The 24583-nt window shown below is 36.3% G+C and overlaps 2 protein-coding genes and 2 long non-coding RNA genes across 4 annotated transcripts; 3 read left to right on the top strand and 1 right to left on the bottom strand.

Moving 5' to 3' along the window:
• Positions 1-334: 334 nt before the first annotated feature.
• On the top strand, positions 335-4440 carry LOC121408110. The gene is made up of 4 exons (XM_041599446.1): positions 335-1209; positions 1537-1692; positions 2361-3508; positions 3791-4440. Exons 3-4 carry the CDS (start codon positions 3016-3018, stop codon positions 4438-4440), a joined length of 1143 nt encoding a protein of 380 aa, XP_041455380.1. The 5' UTR covers positions 335-1209; positions 1537-1692; positions 2361-3015.
• A 24-nt stretch (positions 4441-4464) lies between these two features.
• On the top strand, positions 4465-7190 carry LOC121408111. Its single transcript, XM_041599447.1, has 7 exons — positions 4465-4648; positions 4962-5018; positions 5178-5234; positions 5451-5507; positions 5665-5751; positions 6141-6223; positions 6626-7190. Exons 1-7 carry the CDS (start codon positions 4465-4467, stop codon positions 6848-6850), a joined length of 750 nt encoding a protein of 249 aa, XP_041455381.1. The 3' UTR covers positions 6851-7190.
• On the bottom strand, positions 7182-11386 carry LOC121408112. Its single transcript, XR_005968997.1, has 3 exons — positions 10971-11386; positions 10687-10748; positions 7182-9400 (listed from the first exon to the last, which is right to left on the bottom strand). It is a non-coding gene; the product is annotated as an uncharacterized LOC121408112 (long non-coding RNA).
• A 7454-nt stretch (positions 11387-18840) lies between these two features.
• Positions 18841-23985, top strand: LOC121408109. Its single transcript, XR_005968996.1, has 2 exons — positions 18841-19185; positions 21996-23985. It is a non-coding gene; the product is annotated as an uncharacterized LOC121408109 (long non-coding RNA).
• Positions 23986-24583: the final 598 nt, after the last annotated feature.

Below are 24583 nucleotides of genomic sequence, written 5' to 3'. Positions count from 1 at the left end.
TGTCAAATAAATGAAGTTATTTATCTAAAAAGATAAATTTGTATTTGTGTTTTCATTATCATTGCACAACAGATCTTCAATAAAGGAAATAATAAAGACAATTTTGATCTCCACCCACAAAATTTAATTTGTTGTTTTTTAATTATTATGTTGAAAACGTTACATATTTGACAGACAAATACTACTTGTTCATGAGCTGTTCATATTTGAAACATTTGTAGGAAAAAATGGGAGACCCCTTTTACCAAATAGTATCATATTCGTATACCATATATGTTCCTTTCTTAAATTGATGCAGTAAAAATTTCAGACTCGTGTATCTTCATAACACAAACTGAATTTTGCCGACGGTAGTGGAAACGTTACTCCGGTCTGTCAAAATCTGTCAAATTCCCAGTAATCTAAATATCAGTAAATCCAATGTACACTGTAACCTGCAGTTAATAAATATTACATTTAGAAGGTGCAAAGTACGATAAAAACAACTTTTAATCGACCTCGGAAATTACTAGCTTATTCCCTTCGGGCGTGTTATCGCGGACGTTACTCACTACCCCTTGTCTGTCAAACGCATCAAGTAACGTTTCAATTTTTTATCTCCAGCTGTTAGAAATGTTAAGAAATCTCATTTGATGTGATAATCATGGACGAAGAAGTGTTTAGAGAGCATTTAAATTTCACAGTTTTTCTAGCCCTGAAAAAAATGTTAATTTTCCAAATTACTACCCGAAACAATGTCTGTCAACTTTCATCACGGTACTTCGATATATAACGTACATATAACGTTTCCACGAAACGGGTCCGTCATGATTACCACGTAAGGATTTTAGATTCAAACGTTCTTTGTCATGCTAGTTCAATCGCTGATGTTTATCATAGTATGACAGACACAATATTTTAATGTCCGTATTTTTATTAAGTTCAGGAAATGTGCAAACCGTTACGACTTAGTGTCAGTTGACCGACATGACTAGAACGTTACGGGCTGCTTGACAGAGCTACTCACGTTGCGCGCCACGTTGCTGTATTCTTGACCGACCGATGCTGTGCAGTACATGCATTTGACAATAACGTCACAATTTCGCGATTCTGCAGCTGATCAGCAGACAGCTATACCAAGGCGCGGCGAAAAGAAATCTTCCGAGCAGTGGCGGTCGTATCCAGGCGACCAAGATCGGATTTGTCAGATATGAAGAACAGAGATTAACGGTAAGCGACATTCTTACTTGCGTTTTTGTAGGTGAATGACAATTCTTAAAAAGAAAAATATCCGAATCTGATGAACAGGAGCAAAATCTCGTACATTTTTATCTCACTCTTCCCTAAAACATCCCTAACTCTCCCCAATGTCCGTCTGTGTAGTCCCATGTGTAGACTTTTTCGTATGTTGGTGTAGGTACAACAGATTCGTTTTCGATTATGACATTTATCTAGACTATAGTGATTGTGAAAACAATATCAAAACCACAAGAAGAAGAGACTGTGTATATTTCTTAATGAAAATTTCAGAAAGTTTAATGTGTCAATTTCTGCCAGTTTATAAACAGTGACAATGAGGGTTGATCCAGAGAAGAAAGCCCGGCAAGCTGAACGTGCCCGGAAGTACCGCCAGGGTCTGTCTGAAGGTGAGAGGCAAAGGCAGAGGGAATTGGCCAGGCTAAGGCAGCAACGATTCCGAGAAAGGAAAAAATGGTAAAGTTGTTTGATTACTAGTATTTGAATTGAAGTTATAGATCTAGATATTGAGTCAGTTTTTCTTTTTTAATGTGTGTACATTGGTGGTTTGTACTAGGTACCTGGATGTGTTTTAATGTAAACTGGAACAGTGAAATAAGTACCATGTATTAAATTAAATTTTACTTTTCAATCTACCTGTAAGTTGGAATCAGGCAAAAAGGAAGTTAGAAGGATAATTTAGTTTACCCTAATTTTTTCAAGCCCTGCCAGGATTAAATGTTTGTTGATAAAAATTATGTGCCTTTTATGATAACTGTAAAAGTGGTTATTTTCACAGGATTAATTTTTCGTGCTAAGCCAAATATGATGCATTCCGCGAAAAGTCAGCCGTTTCCATTGAACAAAAAGGTAAACAAAAATATTTGCGCATTTTTATTTTCGTGCTATGCTCGCGTTGCGGGATATGCATGAAAATTTCCACTTTTACAGTAGTACATTGTTTCTAATATTTTGTAGATATTCCTGTTTAAATACATGTGGTTGAACACTATGCTGTTTTTAATGCACATCAATTTCACTTCTAAGTATATGAAATACATGTAAAAAGATGAATTACAGAAGAAAAGTGATTATAAATTGATTTATGACAAATTTGATCATTGCAAACTTTGTTTTATTTTCAGTCAAAGCAGGTTACCTCACCCAGCAGAGGCATTGAAGGTGAAGCTACCCATAAGGACCTCGAGCAAGAAGGATTCAGTCTCAAAGGCAACGCGATCGTCAGTTGAAGCAAGACGTGCCTACTGGAGGGAAAGAAAACAAGCTGAAAGACAAAGACTCAAAGAGAAGGAGCCACAAAAACTGAGAAGGATTCGAGAAAAAGATCAGAAACAAAAGAGAGAAAAGCGTGAAATGCAAAAGAAAGTTGCAAGTTCCAGAAGGTCAAATTGTGCATCACAGAATCCATTCTACAATCAGAATACCTTCTACAATCATGTTTCCAAAGCAAGGAAATCATTGCCGGAGTCCCCAAGGAAGTTTGCGCAAGTTATCAAGGCACTTCTGAAAAACACCTCACCTCGAAAACAGGCAGCACTGGAAAGGGAGGGAATACAGTGGAGTACAAGTCCCCAACTTTCACCACGTGAGCTGAAACTACTGCATCGAAAGTCAGCACTTACGTTTGCACGGAGGGTTTTGGCCAAAAAGAAGAAGCCAGGACGAAAACTCCCAAGGCATGTTGTGGAGAAAGTGCAGTCTTTCTACAAGCGAGGGGACATTTCGAGAATGCTTCCACACAAAAGGTATGCAACGAAGTGAGATGGAGCAGCATATGTCATGCAGATGACGCTCAAGAGGGCCTTCCAGACCTTTTCCAAGGACTCTCCACGGTGCAAAATAAGTTTTGCCGCCTTTGCAAAGTTAAGGCCAAGGAGTGTTCGACTCTTCTCAAGAAACTTTCATGACACATGCCTCTGTGTGTACTGTGCTAACATCATGTACAAGGTGCAAACAATCAAGAAGATTGTGAATTCTGGAAAGTGTCAGAGTCCCAGAATCACTGATGAATACCAGTTGATCGATCTCCTGCTCTGCCCTTTGCCTGCAAGTCAACGCTTTCACAAGGCAACTTGTATCAGAGGTGAGTGTGACAAATGCAGTGATCTCGGGAAGAAACTGACTGAGTTATGCCATGAATTACTGCAGTCTGATGATGGAATGGACGTAACTTGGAATCACTGGGAACGTCACACAATGACAGATGGAAAGTCGAAACGTGTCCTCAGTACAAAACATGGTACCCTTGGTGATCTCGTCGGTGAATTCAGAAATTTTTTATAACATTTATTTATTGTTTTCTTCTGCATCCATAACATTTGTATAATACATTTTTCATAACATAATAAACATAATATGTTAGCATTTTTGGCATAAATTGTAAATAAAGATTACTAAAAAGATAATTCAGACAAAAATGATTAACTATATGATGTTCACAATTTGCAGGAGAAGGATTGTCATCATAAGCAGATTGCTTGAAAAAAAAAGACAATCCCAAACTTATACTAATTGAATTAATACATTTATAACATTGATAAAGCAGAATGGGCATATGATGTCCTTTCACCCACACAAGGTTTAAATTTCGTTCAACACCTCCACACTGCAAGGTGGCAGCAACGACAGTTCCAAAGGATTAAGGACAACCTACCTGACAATGTTGCATTGATGGTGATGGACTTTGCTCGGAACAGAAAGGTTTTTTACCAAGATGAGATAAAGGCAGCCTATTTCACTCAACAGCAAGTCACAATGCATCCTGTAGTGTGCTACTACAGGGAGGATGGTAGTGTTGTTCGGGAATCAGTTGTGTTCCTGTCAGATGACCTTGGGCATGATCACCATGCTGTTAACCACTTCTTGAAGTGCACAGAAGACTACCTGTCTGCTAACCACACCATCAACAGAGAAATCATATTCAGTGATGGGTGCACCAGCCAGTACAAGGGACGCGGCTCATTTGCTGATTTGAGCCTCCAGACTGTGAGAACTGAGCGACACTTTTTTGGGTCTGAACATGGCAAAGGAGAAGGTGATGGTGAGATTGGCCTTATTAACAAAGCCATTGACCGTGCCATCTTGTCAAGGGAAGTAGTCATTAACAGTGCAGAAGAGATGTTCACATGGTGCTGTAAGAACTTGTCGTCCTCAGAAAGACCATCTCGCAGAAAATTCTTTCCTTGTCAGAAAGGGCGAAATTAAGAGGAAGAGACTGATGTTCACACCATGATGGGATGCAGGCGCCTACATCAGATCACAAATCTTCGTCCTTATGTTCTAAAGGCACAACAATTGTCCTGCTTCTGCGAGGAGTGCATGGAGGAGAGATTTGAAGGCTGCCTAAACACAGATCACATTGGGAAGTTTGCAACGCGGAAATTGAAGCTGAAGCATGCAGAGCATGAACCAGGTACTCCCAATATTCATTTTGCCCCTAAAAGAAACAGAGCTGATGGAAATTAATATTGACTAGTGGACATGTTATCACGATGACAAAACGTGTAAATGTGTATTATTTAGTGATATGCAAGTTTCGAATTCGTTATTAAAGAAAAAGAACACTTGTGCAAATATTAGTATACACAATTCATTACAATAACTTTAAGATTGGTGTAGAAATGCATTTCTTCTTTCCATTCTTTTTGACATGCTCATCAATTCCTTTTTTTTATACTTTTTAAAACTTTTTATGCACTGAAATGATTGTTCTCTTTCAATTTTAGCACGAGAACGACCAGACCTGGTACAAGCAGACCGAGCAACTGATGTTTCAATACAAGGTCAGTCTTTCTACAAGAATCCATCAAGTAATTGAAATAAAATGTAACTAGTGTAATGAATTTGAATAGACCTGTCAACTAGCTGGTATTTTATTAATATGCAAAATCCAGTTATTCTTACATGAAATAAATTACAGATTGTTTTTTTTTTAATTACAGCAAGAGCTAGAGAGGACAGGGTACCAGCTGGACGACCAAGAGATGTTCCCGTACAAGGTCAGTGTTTCTTCACTTCAATATATTCCTCAATGCACTAGTTACATTTTTTCACAAAACCGTTATTCACAAAACTGTTATCTTTTAAGAAATGGGACTAGTGTATTGAGTATGGATTTCCCTGCCCACTTGGTTGTATTTTTTTGATTTTGTGTGCAAAATCCAGTTATTTGAGCAAGAAGAAATAACTTACTGATTGTTCAATTTCATTTGCAGCACTACGTAGAGGGGACAAACTACCAGTCGGAAAACCAACAGATGTTCCCGTACAAGGTCAGTCTTTCTGTACAAACCCATCTTATAAGTTTCTGAAACATTCTAAGTAGTGTAATGAGTTTGTATTTCCCTGTCCACTCGCTTGTATTTCATTAGTATGCAAAATTCAGATATTCCGACAAGTAAACTACAGATTTAGTGCTTTCAATTGCAGCAAGAGATAGAGAAGACCCAGTTCCAGCTGAAAAACCTGCTAGGGAACCTCAGATTGAAATGCAGCCTTCCAACAAGGACCAAGCAGGTAATTTATTTGCCAAAATAAAAGCAATAGTCATTTTTATGCATGAGATTTTCCCTGATAATGTACTAGTCTTCCTTCGTTATCAAATATTTAATATTTAAACAAACGTGGAGGTGTATTTGCATGAATAAATGATCTATAGAATGAGTGGTCTTCTAATTTCCCAAATAGATAGACAAGCCCTAATTTTAGTGAGAACTGCAAAGCAAGTTTGAATGGTAGGGCAGTCTTGCCACAAGGATTCATCACAAAAAGAATGTATTAATTTACGCACCCACCAACCTTGTTAGTCTTGATTGATTATATGTTAAACATTGAATATTTTTTGGCATCGGTTGGGTGGGGGGTGGAAATGGTAAACATTTTTTTTTCATTTTCTTGATGTGCAGCTCCAGTTGAGGTGACTCGTGGCCAATTTGTGGCCATTAGACTTACAAGTCTCCGCGGAAGAGGTTCTTGGTACATAGGAAAGGTAAGCAACTATTGTGAATAGTTTGGGAGTCAAAGTATGTTACATTTATAATAAAGATGTCTGATTTCATAAAATCGCTAGAATAAGTTTAGATTTTGGTCCCATTTATTTCCAATTTTAAATCTGATACGAGTGTAATATACCAAGGCAATTTTGTATGACCCCAGTGTCCTGGTTTTAATGACTTTTCGCTGTATTATTACTTGGAATTATGTTATAGGACATAATAGCAGGACATATAAATCAAATTGTTCCCCATACCCATCAAAAGCTAAATAAATAATTTTCTTATGCACTGCAAATTTAGGTATTTTCACGCAAGCACATTTATGTTCTCAGAAAATCATATGATTTGTGATTTTCCTTATGCATTCAAGCTGGCAATTTCTTTCATTCTTTCAGGTTTTGGAAATCAGAGATGAGCATGTTAAAGTGACCTACCTCACTAAGACTGGATCATACTACTCATGGCCTGCAGTGGAGGATGTGTCCTGGCAGATGCAGGATGACATACTCTGCACAGTGTCACCTGATATTAACATTACAGGGACAAGATTCAAACTGTCTTTAATGACATCTGAAGAAGATAAGATTATCAGGAAGTTCCTCGCTACCAATGAAGCATAAAATGTTCAATCATTTTTATACGTCCGCCTGCGGGCCGTATTATGGTATCACGCTTGGTGTCCGTCTGTCCGTCCGTTAACTTTTCCTTGTAAACGCCATAACTTCAGTTTAACTTAAAGGCCAAGTATAATTTTGGTACAACCGAAAAAGTTTTTATCAGTCTTTTGAAAAATGAAGCATTCAGACTCCAGACACCGGCAAATGAGATCAAATCCACCCAAAATCACTGCTAATGACGAATTATAAGTAGTCAACAAATGGCCACTAGAGGGAGTTTTGTAGATAAAGCTATGGTGAAAATCTTGGCGACATCCTGAGTTTTTAGAACTTATTACCCAAATATTACCCAAAAGTGATGGTTTTGAAGAAAACAGTTCACAGGGGTGTTAGATATCATAATGCCCTATTAAAATAATTGATTAGGAATTTTATGATTTTCTACAGTTACCAAAACTAAACTTTGCCTTTAATCTAGGCTCATATAATTTGGTTTGTTTAATATTAGCATGGATCCCAGGAAGCCAATTGATTTGGAGGTCTAAAGGTCAAGGTCACAGTGACATGTTTTCATGTTACCCTTGTGAAGTCCCTGTAAATGTGATGACTTCAGTTTCAACTAACCTAGGCCCATATGATTCGGTGTGTATGACACTACCATGGATCCCAGGAAGCCCATTTATTTTGGGGTCCCGAAGTCAAACATTAAGGTCACAATGACATGTTTTCACCTTACCCTTGTGAAGTCTGTTAACTTTTCCTTGTAAACGCAATAACTTGAGTTTAAATAAACGTAGGCTCATATAATTTGATGTGTACGACACTAGCATTGATCCCAGGAATAACTCCCATTTTCCGCTTTTCAGGCGGGCTCATGTGCTCACCCCAGCGACACTCTTGTTCTGACACTTAAGGCCTCCGCACACTTCACGGTTTTCGTACAACTGACCAACTCTTTGATTTGAAATAAATCACCGTGCACAAAATGTACGCAATATTTTATTTCAGATCCGAGATCGATCAGTCGTGCTCCGGAAAATCGTGTTGTGTGCGGAGGCTTAGTCGTATCTTCTTTCACACTTGTGTTAGGTAGTGTGTTATCAAAATATCTTACGGCTTATAGTACATCATTTAAAGGTACTGGGTAAGAGTGTTGGCTTGTGCAAAACTTCTGAGAAATCCAATCGATATATTTGCGAGACATCAATGAAAATAAAAACAAAGTAAAGAAAATTAGCATTACGGTGACGCTCTCGCCATATTTTCATTCATAGTTTTCTCCAGACGATATGTTTTCCAAATCTTTAGTCATATTTAGGCTTCTGTGACACCTGATAACATTTTTTATACCAGTTCAACTCGTAACTCAACACTTGCATTCTGCAGTCATACACTCTCACCCAGTACCTTTAATGGCAACATCAGAATTCATTGTTATTTTGGCCTTTTTTTGTGTTTCTACATAGTACATGTACAATAGAAAAAAAAGAAATTCGGACTAGCTAGCCTTTGAAATTTTCATGCAGAGGATCATTAACTAGTATTTAGCGAACCTGCTTTAAATGCTTGTTTAGGGGTACTTTGGAGTCAATTCCTGATATGAAAGGGGGGTTTTTGGATATCTTTGGTTGCGCATGTGTACAGCACTGGGCTTGACTGCCCCCCCCCCCTCGGGATTTCTTGATATCAACAAATGCATTTTGTGATATTTCTTGATATTAAGAATGCATTTCTTGGTATCAAGAAATATGAATACATGTTATGATGGTTTGCAATATGATACAGTGTAATGAATATAACTTAAAATTACAAACTATGAGACTGAATAATGTATTTACAGACATTGATTTGATTTGATTTTGATTTTATTTCTGGAAATTTTTTCCAAATAATTTACAAAATGAATTCAAACAAAATCTAGTATAATAACCTAAATAATAAACTGATTGTTTACAAGCAATATACAATTTACATACTCATTTATTAATGAAAATTAACCAAAAATAGGAAACTAATGTCAAACCGTAATAATTACGTCAATGATGGCATGATAAAGCACATGCACCAATACATTTGTAGTTGTACATGTACTAAAAATGATCCATCTTTCTTCCATGATTTCTTCTTCTGTTCAAATGTTGTCCAATTCTCATTCAAATACTGTTCAATCTATAATATATACTCATTTTAAATGAAAATTAACGAAGAATAAGAAATAAATGTAAACTGAATTGTATTTAAATAATTGTTCTTACTTGTTACATGTAATAATTATACCCATGATGTGATGGGTCATGTATTATTTGTACATGCATTAAAAAATCCATCCTCTTGCCATATTTTTTTTCTTCTGTTCACATATTGCCTATTGTGACTCAATTTTCCTTTCATTTCCAATTATTATAGCCAATTGAAGTATGTGGGGTTATTCCCATGTGTCTAGTCCATGATGAGGTGGTCAGTAAATTCCTTTGGATTATTGGATGAACAATGGTTGTGTATCCATCTGGATTGGTTGCTTCAGGTACATTGGTATGGAGATCCTCATCAGGTCTGTGCAAAAAGGGAGAGGAAATAAGAGTGAATGCAAACATAAATGAAAATAAAATGAAAAGGAGAGTACAAGATATTAGAATTATCATCATCATCTGGTATACGAGAGTGAGGTAATTGATTAGATTTCCCAGTCTTCGTAGACAAGTCGACTGTCAGTCGTGACTTATAGTGGAGTTCAGGAGTGTCAACAACTTTTATAGATGAGATAATACCAAATATAGCTATCTAATAGTGTAATTACAACAGTGCATGACACTTAAAAAACAAACAAAAAACATGTAAAAACAAACATTAAAAAAGTATTAGTGCCCAAAATTCAACTTGAAAAATGTTTGAATCATGCATGAGCAGAATTCGGTTAGTCTAATTAACATGAATTGAAACAGTTGTATTGAATATTAGAACATAAAAAACAAAAATTTAAGTTATAACAAGTCTTTAATTGACTAATGTTAAGATTAAAAGAAAAAGGAAGAGCCTTTTCCACACTACCTTGTCTGACGTACACATTAGTTTCAACGTTAGCTGCACGTGACAACGTAACCTGCCAGATGCTGCATGTCCAGCAGTACATGTTGCATTAATAAGTGTGACTGTTCCTAGTGAATTTCTGTCAATAATTTGTCAGTTTCTTCATGTGACTTGGTAGAAATTCATCTGTGAAAATCACACTCGCTGCTGAAGTATACGTGAAATAACAAATCTTGAAACAAAATTCAGTCAATATTTATCAACAAGTCATTCTTGATGGAATTCAAATGAGCTGTCTTTGACATTTTTGTTATGGATAGCCGTTTTTTTTTTCTTTTGACAAAAACTGCATGTTTTATGCGGCTTCCATTGTATGCAGCATAAGTTTCAGGAATAAAGGACTGATTTTTAAGGTAAGCTGGTAAGGATATAACAATTATACTTGTAGGGCTAACGTCATGGTCATTGCATAATTATATATACCTTGAATATTCGCTGTAGAACTGAATTTTTCACTAGGGAAGTTCAGCCGACTATTTGCTCATTTGTCACATTTAAGGTAAAATAATTATGCTGTATATTTGATTATTCTTCAATCAAGCATGACATTTGTAATTTGTATGGTGTTCTGAAACGTAAACAGAATGGTAACATGAAAAATGTAAATCCCATCTTGTCAATAAGAAGTGCATTAAATTACATGCAAATCTGCACCTCAAAATTCCAACAGTGAACTTGGAACCTCGAAATTCATAACCAACTTAAATGAAAGCATGCATGAAATAAAATTGATTTCAACCAAGTACAATTACCGGAAACAAGCAAATTACCAGCACTGAACCTGCATCATCATTGACGTGTTGAAGTTTATCTCCTGTTTAAAAAGTGTTAGGTACGGGAAGAAACAAAGTTCAGTGAAAATGTTATGAGTTTGGGTTCATCAGTTGAGTAAATATTGAGGGGACTTAATTTTGAGGGTTTATGAACATCTTACGTGGTGATCGCAAGTCTACTTTTGTAACTAAAGTACACACTTGAACTCAGATATAGTTTCTACGCAGGAGTGATCGTGCATTTCCTTGTTGACTACACTTACATTACGCATTTCACTATAAACAAATTGTTGCACACACGGGACTACCAGAAAAAGTATGAAAACATAAGATCCCAGCTCGCAATTTCACGTCGGTCACACGAATTTCTATATCGGTAATAAGCATGAAATATACATGCTTCCCCTCTAAAACACGGGGTTTTTTTTCATGCCGATCAATAATCATTTAACAAGCAGACAAGACCAATCATCAGTTGATCGGTTCGTTCACATTTTGCCTTGGCTCCGCCACTCGTCTAGCCGAAGCTAAAACTAGCAGTCGACGAGTCGAGTACGAGCTATCTCGATCTCGCGCTCGAGATCCATACATGGTAAGACGATTTGTGTTTGGGGAACTTTCCTTACACATGTTGATAAATGTTTCCCTTTTCTACCTCTGATTTGATTTGTTTTGTAAATAAAAAATTTTCAAAACCTATTTTACATTAAATACAATGAAAAAAAAGTGCAATTGGGGCATCTTTGAATGATAAATTCGCGAAACGGCAGATTACCCCTCGTGTAGAATAGATGAATCCTCCCCACAATGCTTTGCGTGCATGTCAACGCACTTTGTGTGCGGCGTTGTTTACGTCTGTCAAATACCGCGAACGTTACGCGCAAAATGTCAAACGTGACGTTACTCAAAACAAAGAATTCTCTTCCACTCTTTCTTTTACTGGTCGAATTATATTATTTTAATTTTGTAAGTTACAGCGGTACATTAGTATGTTCATTTTGATAAGGTCTTAATGTATTGTCTTTTGCTTTCAAGTGAGGTTAAAGTTTGAGTTCTTTTGTCTGTCAAAATACAGTAAATTTTGTTATTAAGAGCACATTTTCAGGAAGAAATGGGTTATCCTCAACTTTATATGCTAATATGATTTAAGGAATACCACAAAATCTCACAACAGTATCGAAAATGGAAACTGGATTGTGTACATGTTTACATGATTGTGCTATCGTGGCAAGTACGACCAAAGGGGGTTTTGAGGTGTCGATGATGGATCAGCTGTAGTAGAAATAATAAGCAGTATATTATGTCATAACAAGTATTTTTCAGAACTCTAATATACAAGGTTCTTCAATAACCAAGTATTGTAACTCACAGAAAAACTTCAAATTTTAATAGTAGAAGTGGTGAATAATGTATGTATATAGAGAATGTGTCATATGCACTCTTGCATTGTGAATACTTCTACTAATATTCAATTTTTTGTGTGATTGTATGACCACTGATATTTTTAAGAACAAAGAGTCACATCAAAGAGGTGTACCCTCATTTTGCTTTTAATTAATCAAAAATAACTTCATAACTCACCATGAGACTTAAAACTTGACATCCCACAGAAAATGTTACCTAACTGAATAATTTTTACTGGTTACATTACATGATGATTACTCACGTTACAAAGTTACTCACGTTACAGTTTTTCTTCATCATGTTTATAAAAAAATTGTACTTTTTAATGATTTTGATAGTCATCACTGTGTCAAAGATTGTTTGAATGAAGAGAATTTAAAATCCCACCAATTAACTGTGAAGAATTTTTCTCTCAGAAAACAAAGTCATTTTTTTCGGTTACTCACGTTACATCACCTGAGCAGGTTGCAATATTCAATTTTTGATGAGTACTACAAATTTACTTGAAAATCTGTTGCATATTTTAAGTAATTCGACTCTTCTAAACTTCAAAAACATATAAAGTGGTATGTTGTTGCAATAACAAAATGGTAATAAGGCATATTTCATTTTTCACTATTTTTCTTGTATTTTGGTACAGAATGGAAGACACAACTTTTGACCATTTCTTTCCAAAGTATACATGAGATAATAAACTTTTTATTTCTTGTTCCTGAAACTATCATGTATGAAGGACTTAAAGTATTAAAAAAATTCAAGAAAATATTGAATTTGAATTTTTGAGCTCATGTCCACCAACCTGTGGAATTGCCCCTATCCACATTGCCTTTGTTTTGAAAATATTGATAGAGAGTGATGATTCCTTTCGGAAATTCTGAAGTGTATTCAAAAGATGTCTAAATGAAATATTGTCTGAAAGGAAAACCGTTATGTCGTCCGCGTACATCGACAATTTCAATTCTAAATTGTCAGATATTTTTAAACCATGTATTGTCTTTTTTTCACGAATATTTATAGCAAATGTTTCTATAGCTAAAACAAATAAATAGGGACTCAATGGGTCCCCCTGCCTAACACCTCTTTCAATGGGAAAAAAACCTGATGACAGACCCCGATTCATTACCGCGCTTTCTAAATTGGTATATAAAACTTTAAGGGGAAGTTCACCCTGAAGAAAACTTTGTTGTAAAAATAGCGGAAAAAATAGTAAAAAATATTGGTGAAGGTTTGAGGAAAATCCGTTAAGAGTGAGAAAATTATTAGAGTTCAAAATTTTGGATTTGTGACGTCATAAACGAGCAGCTGCCCCATGTGTTATGTAATATAAAATGTATGAATTTCAAATTTTGTATGGTTCCTTATGACTTAATTTTGTTTTCTTTTCATGAACGGGTGTGAAATGATTTGTCTATTGATATACAAAAGTTACAGTGAAAACCATTTTCAATTTTCTGAGAAAATGACATTTCATAGATTTTTTACCATTCGCTATGTAGGAACGCTGCTCGCATGTGACGTCACAAATCAAATAATTGAATTTCTAATAACTTTTTAATTATTTGATGAAATTTTTCTCAAACCTTCGGTAATATTTTTTATTATTTTTTCTGCTATTTTTACAATAAACTTTTTGTCAGGGTGAACTTCCCCTTTAAATAAAATGACAAAATCCTTCTCCAAAATTGAATGATCGGAGGACGTTCAACAAAAAAGAATGGTCTAGTGAATCGAACGCCTTTTGGAAGTCCAAACTTAATAATATTCCGGGAATATTTTTCAAGTCGGAAAAGAAAAGAGCGTCTTTATAATAAATCTGTCCTTTATAAATGCTACCTGATCAGGGTGAATCAGATCCGATAGAACTTTCTTTAATCTTTCTGCAAGAGCTTTAAAACCAATTTTCAAATCAACATTCACTGGAGTGATGGGTCGGTAATTTTCAATTAACATTTTGTCTTTACCTTTCTTTGATATGAGTGTAATTAAACCTTGTCTTTGTGAACTAGAAAGTTGACCTTGTTGAAAACTGTAGTTGAGATTATCTACCAAAAGCTGTCCAATTTTACCCCAGAACTTGCGATAGAACTCAACCGTTAAACCGTCGTTTCCAGGTGACTTGTTTTTTGACATAAGTAATAGGGATGATGTACATTCCTCTAACGTTAACGGCAAGTCACATTTACTCTTGGCATCCGAGGGTAACTTTGGAATATTTTCTTGTCCTAAGAATAAGGAGTTTTGCCTCGAGTCGACATTAGGCTTTTTATATAATTGTGTATAGAATGATTTTATTTCGGAATTAATATTTTTCATATCTGTAAGTATGGAATTGCCTTGCTTCAGCTTAAAAATTGATGATTTATTTTTGTGGCCTTTCTCTAAATTAAGAAAAAATTTAGTATTTTTCTCCCCAAATTCCATCCAATTTGCTTTAGACCTTAATATGATGCCCTGTGTTGTATAATCTAAATAAGACTCATATTCCCTTTCAATCTTTTCATATTCCTCAACATGCTTTTCACCCTCGGAATCCAACAGAAACTGCAACCTTTTTAGCCTGTTTTCCAGTTCTCTTCGCCTTTCTTTCCTTTTCCGTGCCTTTTCAATACTGTATTTACGCGAAAATAGGCGAATATTATACTTGAGAAATTCCCAACCTATTCTCATATCATCAAATTGTGAAATATCTTTAATCCACAGATCTTAATTTTTCGTCATTTCAGAACAAAACACTTCATCGTCGCATAGGGTGTTATTAAATTTCCAATTCATAGCATTACATCTTGTTTCTTCTTGTACTTTAAATTCTAAAATAATAGCCAAATGATCAGAACCCACTCCGGGTATCATATCTACCTTACTAATATAATCCTGCAGGGTCTCGGAGACAAACCAAATATCTTATCTACTTTGGATTAAAGGCCGCAATTGTTTCCAAGTATATTTACGCGTGATAGGGTTACGTACACGCCATATATCAATGACATCTAAATCACTCTGTAATTTTTTAAGTTGACTGATTACTGCTTGCAAGGTTGTTGGATGACCACCTTGTCTGTCAACATTCATGTTTGAAATCACGTTAAAATCGCCCCCAATTAAAAGAGGAGTGGTCGCAATGTCATCAAAAGAATTTAAGGTACATAATAAATGATCAAAAAATATTTTTTGTTCATGTTTCTTATCAGCTGTTGGTGCATAAACGTTACAAATTATAAATTCATTGCCATCTATAATAATTCTTAAAATCAAATATCTACCATTACCTGAAACATGTTTGGAAATGATTTTATAATCTAGTTTTGAATTGGTAAGTATCATGACCCCACTACTATGAGGAGATCCGTGACAAAAGAGTACATCACTGCCCCATTCTGAAGACCAACTACTTTCTACGTCTTCTGAACTATATGTTTCTTGTAGGAGAGCAATGTCTATTTCTTTTTCTCGTAACCAACTAAATACCTTCTGCCTCCGAAACCCTGATCTTAGACCTCTCACATTCAGAGACAAAAAGTTAATGCTCGTTTCACAACCCATAGCAAGGTATCATATCTGTAACTTTGATATACATGTACATGTACCAATCCACAAACACATAACCGTGCAACCTACATGTACTTACGACAGGTGTCAGATGTATTGCCTTGGCTTGCACCTGTAACATATAGAAGCCTAAATATAACTTTCCACTGTTGCGAACACCATTCATAAGTATCGTTACAAATGCTAATGTAAATTTCAAAATTATACATTGAGCAACTGCCTTAACAGTACTTGTTTTCCAGCACTTGGAATTTGTTTTGCTTTCAGCTGATGCAAGAGAACTATAAAAAGAACATCTTTGGCAAAGGCAAACTATGTACATAAAAACTATATACAAAGAAATTTTAAATGTGTAACACTTGTACACAAACAAATACATTAATAAATGTGAAAAAAATTAACACACGTCTGACTGATCGAATGCTTAACATGAGGAACACGCAAAGACATGAAACATTAAAGGAACTAACAAACCCCCCCCCCCCCTTTAACATGTTTACAAAATTAACAAATATTACTGGAGGGAGAAACCATAATGTGGCAGAAAAAATCTATTCATTACAGTATATAGAGCAGATATATATCAGTATCAAAACAACTGATCAAAAGTTGTGTGTTCATTTCCAATGTCAGTAGCATTTTGTGTTCAATAAAATAAATGAACTTGAATTTTGTTCTCTGTAATTGTAAATGAAATGAAGACCGTGAATGCAGGACCGCTATTCTTTATGTATTTCCCATTTCTTGGTACCTTTTTCTCTGTAGAAGAGGACCACTTTCGCTCCAACAACCGTTATTTTTGTAGACAGCTTTTTTCTTTTCTCAACTTGTATGCAACTTTGGCCAACTCACTGCGTGTTGCCTTCAATGCTGGAGGCAAGTCTGTTCTCACTGTAAGCCTAGATGTTTCTAGTGTAGTAATTGGAATTACTACACTACGTAATTATTTACGTAGTGTAGTAATTCGAATTACTACACGACCTTAATCATTTGATGTAGCGACACTGATTCATTTAAAGTAATGACATTAAATCGTTGGGCAGTAATTCGGAATTGCGTCGTGTAGTAATTCGAATTACTACACTACGTAATTATTTACGTCGTGTAGTAATTCGAATTGCTACACTACGTAATTATTTACGTCGTGTAGTAAATTGAATTACGACACGACGTATATCCGTGTTTTTGACGGTCTCCTGCTTCCATACCCCAGCGGGCACCGCCATCGACCCCGACCCTCTGGACTTGCTTACCGCCAGCCCGGCAAGTAGTCGACAAAGCCGCCCGAGACAACGGGCTAATGAAAACTCGACTCATTCTAGACGTAGAGAGAGGTCTAGATCGCCTCGTACTGGTCGCGGAGTGGGGCTAATGATAACTCGCCTCGTACTAGCCGTAGAGAAAAGAGTTTTCCATTGTGGGAGAATCTGATTCGGAATTTGATTACCACCGACCTGTTACATCTCGCAGAAGAGATTGGGGCGATTTCTCCCCATCAAATTCTAATAGCAGCCCCGTGCATTCCCTCCAAGCTGCCCAGCATATGGGATTCGAACGAGGACAATCACCATTAGGGGTACGAGAGAGTTCTGGCATACATGAACGCGATACTCCGGCGAGTGGGAACAGGCATCAGTCAGCCCTGATCTTGTCTAAATACTGCCCTCAAGACAGTACTAGTAGCGAAACTGAGTGAGAGAAGTAAATCTTCCGCCTGAACTCGTCCCTTAGTCGATCGGACGAAGTCAGTCCTGCGATCAAGATGGATGCTCCGTATAAATCCTGCTTTCGGGGCCTAGATAAGCAACACTCGCGGCTTAAACCGATCAGTAAAGAAGTCTCGAAGGATTATCGGTTTGCTGCTCAAGACTTAGAGGATTTTTTTGTGCACACCTTCGGTCCCGGATGTTGCTTTCCGTGTCGGGGATGCGGGAGCGAGGAAGTTTAGATCGGGCCGTAATACAAAAGCCAATTTCGTGATAGATTTTGGCATGATATCCAGAGAATGATGTATTTCACTCTTCTCTCTTTCCATTCATTTTTTGATGGTCTGTACGCCACTGTGAACAGGATAATTTGCGGCAGTAGCGTGATAGAGTAAAAAAAAGGAGTCCTGAGCGAGCAAAGCGAACAAGAAAAAATCACCTTTTCATGAGAATTTTACTTTGAGATATTTTTGACATTATATTCAGTAAATAAAATCATATCCTACACTTTTCCTTTGCTTTTCTTTTCTCTGTTTCTTTTCTTGGTTGTATAAGTTTTGGGGACTATGGCCCCAACCTTTCCATATTCATATACGGCAGTGCTTTGCGGTTGGGGTCCGTCTCGAGCCCCGGAACTTCTTGATATCAAAGCCATTTTTACCTCACAGATTGCCGCTATTTTTAATCAAATAGCAGGTACATACAGGATATAGCTTTTACACAACACATTTATTCAACCCAGTTGAACCAAATATTTTGAGGGGGGGAAAACGTAGCAATGTGGGAAAATTGGTAAATAGTTTCCAGCGAGCAAAGCAAGCTGGAAAAAATTGCCAAATGAAATTAAATTCTGTGATAGATTTTTCCATTATATTCAGCAAATAACACATTTCAATGTTTCCATTCATTTCATTATACGTTGTCTCCTATAATTTCTTTTAATTCCTCTTTGGTGTGGAACCAAGCCCCCCCCCCCTCCTGCCTCCTGATTGAAAGTAAAGCTTAATGTAGGGAGGGTCTCTACGGGGGGCGTTATAGAGCCATTTAAACGTTATTGATGAAAAGCCCATACAGCTTGGGGTCTGGGGCAAAGCCTCGGTAGCATATTCACATAAAATTTAGCTAGCTTATAGCGCAATGCTGTATGCAGTCCATCTTTCTTTCCGCTCTTTATTTTAAATCCTCGGCAACCCGGTCATGTTATTAAGTTTAAATTCTTGTCACTTTTCTTTGTTTTCCAATTTAGCTTTTGACTCATTCCATTCTACCTTCATTTCCCGCTATCATTTGCCATTTTGTCATCTTTTAGTATATTTCCCATGATGCTATTGTATTACGTATGCCTATTTTGGAATGATTTGTTCTTTCTAAAATGTTCTTCTTTCGTTCCTCTTCCTGTATTCCTTTCTGTTCCATTTTTAAAAAAAAATCTTCGTTTTCTTTTCACTTTTCCCTTTCCTTTTGCTCCTTTCCTTTCCCTTTCTTTCTCCCTCCCTTTTCTTTTTTTTTCCTTTTTTTTTTATTTTCCCAGTGAAATCTGCCAGGGGGGCAGCTTGTCCCCCCTGCGTCTTACGCCGCTGTGTATGACCTATTTCGTTTACACCGGTTTTAGGAAAAGTTCTTGAGAATTTTATTCATAAATGGCTTTGGAATGAATATTTACCTAATCTTGACAAGAATCAGTTCAGGAGCGTTCCAAGCTCCTCTACCACCATAGCACTTATTGATCTCCGTCATCACTGGTATCAGGAAACGGATGCTAATAGACAAGCCATTAGGGTGTTACTAGTAGACTTCCAAAAAGCTTTTGACCGAATTAAAGGTAAATGCCAGTTTTGGTAACGATATTAAAATGAGTTAATACAGAATCCAATGAAATGACCACCATATGTGCCAAAGGATTCTGGAAGAAATTGTGTAATTGCTGAGAAATCAGCAAATAAGCACAGGATTCAGGTCAAGCGTCGGGCCCGACATTCAGAGCAATAATTATACATGTGTCCCACATGCGCTTATCTGTGTTGGTGATCTTCAGTGTGAACATTTTTCAGCGTAGATTTCAAGATTTCACAAAGTTCATTTTATGTAACTGTACCAGATCTAGATCCTTGATGATATACTGACAACTAAGCCTTGTTTTACAGACTTTCTCATGAAATCAGTGTTTACTGCAACTACTGGCATTCTCTTTAACCACAAGGTTCTTATTGATAAACTTGTTCACATTGGCATTAGTCACAAAAGTGTCAATTGGATTCATTCATTTTTGTGTCAAAGACAACAAAGAGTAAATATAGGTCAAATTACATCTGATTGGTCATGCTGTTATCAGGGTGCTACATAACTTTTTAGAAGCAGCTGCCCACTCGGGCAAGTGAATTTCTAAAAAGTTGGAAAATACTTGCCCGAAAATGCATTTCACTTGCCCGAAAAAAATCCTTGAATAATGTTTTACTGCTTCAAAAGAAAGTACTATGGTTTTATATACCATTGTCCCTTTCCTCTCTTTTAAACGTAAACTATAGTACCTTGTAATATTTTTTTTCAAAGTTATTTTAGTTCCTATGACCAAAAAGTTTCTATGACTGGAGTTCCAACAGGCAACAAATTTATTTAAGCAGCTGTTCATTTCTAAAGAAGCACAAGAGGAAGAACGGCAGTTAAGAATGTCCGCCTTCGAAGCCGCCAGTTTCAGTGAAGAAATCCGAGGAGTGAAATTTTACGAATATCCATTGAATCAATTTTCCATCTTTTATATTAATAAACAAACAGAAATTTGTACGCATGACAAGACATCAATAACCAAGCACTATAACGCTGAGATATTTGGCCAGATTATATCAATTTACCTTTAATTAGTGGAAAAAGTAAGAATTTGACCTTTACTGAAACCAGATTTTAACACTTCCGATCGTTTGTGGCAAATTAAAATTTCAAATGTGGTCGATGGAATATTGCTATCCATTATTGTATATGCCAGATGAGTGCCGCACATGCCCAGTCGAGGAAATTTGAGTCATATTTTAGGACATATTGCATAGTTTATTTTCGCATGGCTCCGAATTATGTACTACACATATAACCAGACGAGATGCGGCAAAAAAGTAATTATCGTCACAATAGCATATTTCCCTTTATATATTACCTATAAAGTCATGACGGAATCATTTGTTTACACAACTGCAAGAGATGTTGAGAAAAGTGCATGCCGGACATACTTTCTGCTGGCAGTTTTTAACCTTGTTCTATGGGATTTTATATGCTGTTACTCCATCTCATTTGAAACCTTGCTATGACCAAAATCGGTGTCAATATGCCATTTGATTAATATTCACTCTTATGTATTTCCATGTACTATTGTATTTCCATGTACTATTGTATATGACCGTGACACAAAATAAAAAGTGGAACCACTGAAAATAACTAAAGAAGGAAGGAAAGGAAGGAAGGATGAAAGAAAGAAAGAAAGAAAGAAAAAAAAAAAAAGGAAGAAAGGTAGAAAGGAAGGAAGAAAGAAAGAAAGAAAGAAAGGAAGAAGGGTAGAAAAAAAAGGAAGAAGGGTAGAAAGAAAGGAAGAAGGGTAGGAAGGAAGGAAGGAAGGAAGGACGGACGGACGGACGGAAGGAAGGAAGGAAGAAAGAAAGAAAAAAAGAAAGGTAGGAAGGAAGGAAGAAAGAGAGAAAGAAAGAAAAAGAAAGGAAGAAAGAAGCGCGGAAGTGGAAGCGTCGTGGTGTAGCGGTTCTGACTCTCGCCTTGAAATCAGAGGGTCGTGTGTTCGAATCCCACCATGGCCTAGCGTCCTTTGGCAAGGCGTTAATCCACACTTTGCCACTCTCCACCCAGGTGTTAAATGGGTACCCGGTAGGATGTGAAAGCCTATATGTAGTATGCCTAGCAATTTAGTCTTGGAACTCTTGTTGGAATGCTCCCCAGGGAGTGGAGATGGACATACATTGTATGCGGGCATGCAAGGATCCGATGACCGGGGTAATAATATGTCTGTAAAGCGCTTAGAGACGTCGTTCCGATGTATTAAGCGCTATATAAATGCAGAATATTATTATTATTATTAAGAAAGATAGAAAGAAAGAAAGGAAGAAAGATAGGAAGAAAGTTAGAAAGAAAGAAAGGAAAGAAAGACAGAAAGAAAGAAAGAAAGAAAATGAAAACAGGAAGGAATGAAGGAAATAGCCAAGAATGAAAGAAAGATTAAGGAAAAAGAGAAGGAAAGAAATAATAAAGAATGAAAGAAAGGATGAAACTCTAGTGGAAGGAAAGAATTAAGTGAAGAGAGAATTAAAAAAAAATAATGGAAGAAGGAAAGAAAGAACAAGAAAAAGGAGGAACTCAGACCTTGCGGTTCAAAGTCCAGATACTTATCTACTGAGCTGCAACACCTCTACATAGTGTTATTGATATTTTAGCAGCCGTGAATTTTATTGCTTACCCGATTTCTTTCAAACATCTACCATTTTTGTTTTGTTTTCATCAGGGTTGGATTTCTCTTGTTACCACAGTGACTAAGATCTATGTTTTTGCAAATGTAAACAATATACTATGAAGTTCAAAGGTTAAACCTAATACATGGGAAATATAATAATTTTTATTACTTTCTGTTTTGAATCTCTGTAGAGCCAACTCAGGGAACTTGTTGAGGATCTGACCATGGTCCCTAGCAACCGTACCAACAATACAACAGCTTCGGCAACATCTTTATTGACACCGCCTGCAACAGCTGCAACAACACCTTCAGCAACACGAACTTCAACAGCTGCAACAATAGTGAGTACATCAACAGGAGCTGTGTCAACACCAGTCACATGTAGCTCTTCTGACCTTGCTACTACTAGTGCTGCATCACCTCTATCTTTCCTACATGGATCAACATTGCCACAGATGCCCCCACCACCACCACCATCATCATCATCTGTTTCTATGGCAGAGACAACTTCAGTTACCATTATGACGACTTCTCCTTCAGAGTCAAGATTACGGAAGAAAGTAGAGAGATAAAACAGGTTTTCTGCAGACTTTGTCGTGCTCTTAGGGATAGTAATGTTCAGATAGATTAAAAACCAGGTATTCCATTCTTAGTGTGTAAACATGCTTCTCTGATTCATACTCAAATTAATGTTGTATATTTAATGTTTGCTGCTGCAAGTGTGTTATGTTCAAATATGGAAATACAACCTAAGGGGAATTAATTCTAGAGAAAAGCTGAGTAAACAAAGGAAGAAATTGTTATCTGATAGTTAGTAGGAGTCTGCTATTATTGATGTATCTTTTGGTTCATATGTAGTTTGCAAACATATCCAGGGATCTGCTTAAAATTGGAAGGCAGTATTACAAAATTAGAATTTCTTTCATTAGTAAATTGTGGTTTCCTTACAAATGTGTGTAATTTCCATTACTATATTGTTTGCAATAAACTTGTGATGTGTAATAATATTACCATGTATGTGACTTTATTCTTGAGAGGTTGTCCCAAAGAATGATATAGGATGTAATATTTAATCTATGGATTAAATTACCAGAATTACATTTCTCCCATTGCATGAAGTGATGTGTGATGTTAGGGTTATGAAATGCACTTTAAGTTGTTAGAAGTAACCAGAAAGGTATGGGACTACATCAAAGTTGAAAGAATTCAAAGCTACATAAATGCTGCCAGTTTTGTATCATACTAACCAGGCCATGCAAATACCAATCGTTCTTCCATGCTCCCTTGAGCTCAGGTACGGAGTATAATCTGAACCGATAAGAGCTTCATGGAAATAGATGTTTCAAGTCTTGTTTTTTAGAGTTTTACAGGGTGGTGGCTTAGATTTTAACTATTTCTATCACCCCAACCACATTGTCCACCACTACTATGAATGTTATCAAACTCTACCTGTATAATCATATGTAAAATCCAAGGCATTGCCATTGTGTATGATTCTTTTATGAATCTCACCTCTGTAATCTTTTTCTTGTTATATAGACTCTATGGGCTTTGATCAAGTTGCAACCTGCTTCTTCTATATTCATTCATATTTGTCTTACCGCCCTTTCACACGGTAAAAAAAATTGTAATTTGAATGATGATTCCAGTGAAAAGGCTATTGATGACTATTTTCCTGTGTGAAACCAAACTAGAACATGATTGGAATCACGAACGCTAATCACAGTCACGATTACAATAGCAATCATCATTACAATGCTGATTCGAGATTCATGTGTGAAAAGGCTCGTAGTTTAACCGAGATAGGCAAACATTTTTTAAGCCTAACAGTGCATTTATGAATACTCTCACATTATGATATGTGTTGTGGAGCAATGTCATGCGAATAGATCTATTTTGATAATAAGAGTAATTATTGCTGTGAACTGCCAGATTTTAAGAAACTGGGTACGGCTTTAGGAAGGGACTTGAAACATTCCTCATACCAGTCTCTCTCTCACTTATTTCTTTTGTTATTGTAATCTTGAGGATAGAAATACACAAGTGCTGCAAATATTGTTGAGACTTAACAATGCAATTTGTAGATGGTTGTATGTTGATGTGTGATGTGAACCATCATACCTTGTTAACGTTGTGTGAGCATTGACAATACCTCAATAAAGTGCTCTAATCACCTGTGAATTCAATGAATGAAAATTTGACGATTTATTTGGGAAATGATGGGTATATATAAATGAGTTTAAACTAAGCCTGAGTAAAATCGATTTTAAAATTGGTGTTCGATTGATGTCATTGCAGATGTTGGTGCAGATTTTGCAAAATCGGTGCATCGAAAAAAGAAGAAAAAATAGATCAAACGCCGGCCGGCCATTCCGTTTGTTTCACACAATCATTAAAATAAACAGTAATGTCTAAGTCAACTTCTACTTGATTTATTTTCCCCCTAAATGAAAAGGATTGTGTAATAATGATGCCTATTCACCATTAATTTGAAGTTTATTTCGATCAGAGTTTGAGTCTTACTCGTCTGCTCTTGCTGAGATAATTTATGCACGATGAATTCATGAATGAAGCTGATCAACAAACGTAGAGGGCAGCAACACACATCAGTGTTGCTATTAGCAAGATCCACTTCACTCAGATTTTGTGACCATTCTAAGCTCCGTCCCTCACTCAGAGAACCATTGGGGTAGATTGAAGAGTTGATTTTTTTTTTTTTTAATTTTGTTATTTTTCATTGGTAATGAGAACTTCATTAAAGAATGTTAAATATTATTTA

This window comes from Lytechinus variegatus, chromosome 2, assembly GCF_018143015.1.
Source record: "Lytechinus variegatus isolate NC3 chromosome 2, Lvar_3.0, whole genome shotgun sequence".
Taxonomy (NCBI): domain Eukaryota; kingdom Metazoa; phylum Echinodermata; class Echinoidea; order Temnopleuroida; family Toxopneustidae; genus Lytechinus; species Lytechinus variegatus.
Note: the sequence above shows the minus strand (reverse complement) of the source record. Positions and strands in the feature narration are given on the sequence as shown.

Bases quoted from the DNA above. Each gene is read 5' to 3' on its own strand.
- LOC121408110 (XM_041599446.1), top strand. From the start codon at position 3,016: ATGCAGATGACGCTCAAGAGGGCCTTCCAGACCTTTTCCAAGGACTCT. The intron at 3,509-3,790 runs ATTTTTTATAAC...CAGAATGGGCAT, and splicing joins TCTCGTCGGTGAATTCAGAA to ATGATGTCCTTTCACCCACA.
- LOC121408111 (XM_041599447.1), top strand. From the start codon at position 4,465: ATGATGGGATGCAGGCGCCTACATCAGATCACAAATCTTCGTCCTTAT. The intron at 4,649-4,961 runs GTACTCCCAATA...TTTCAATTTTAG, and splicing joins GCATGCAGAGCATGAACCAG to CACGAGAACGACCAGACCTG. The intron at 5,752-6,140 runs GTAATTTATTTG...CTTGATGTGCAG, and splicing joins TTCCAACAAGGACCAAGCAG to CTCCAGTTGAGGTGACTCGT.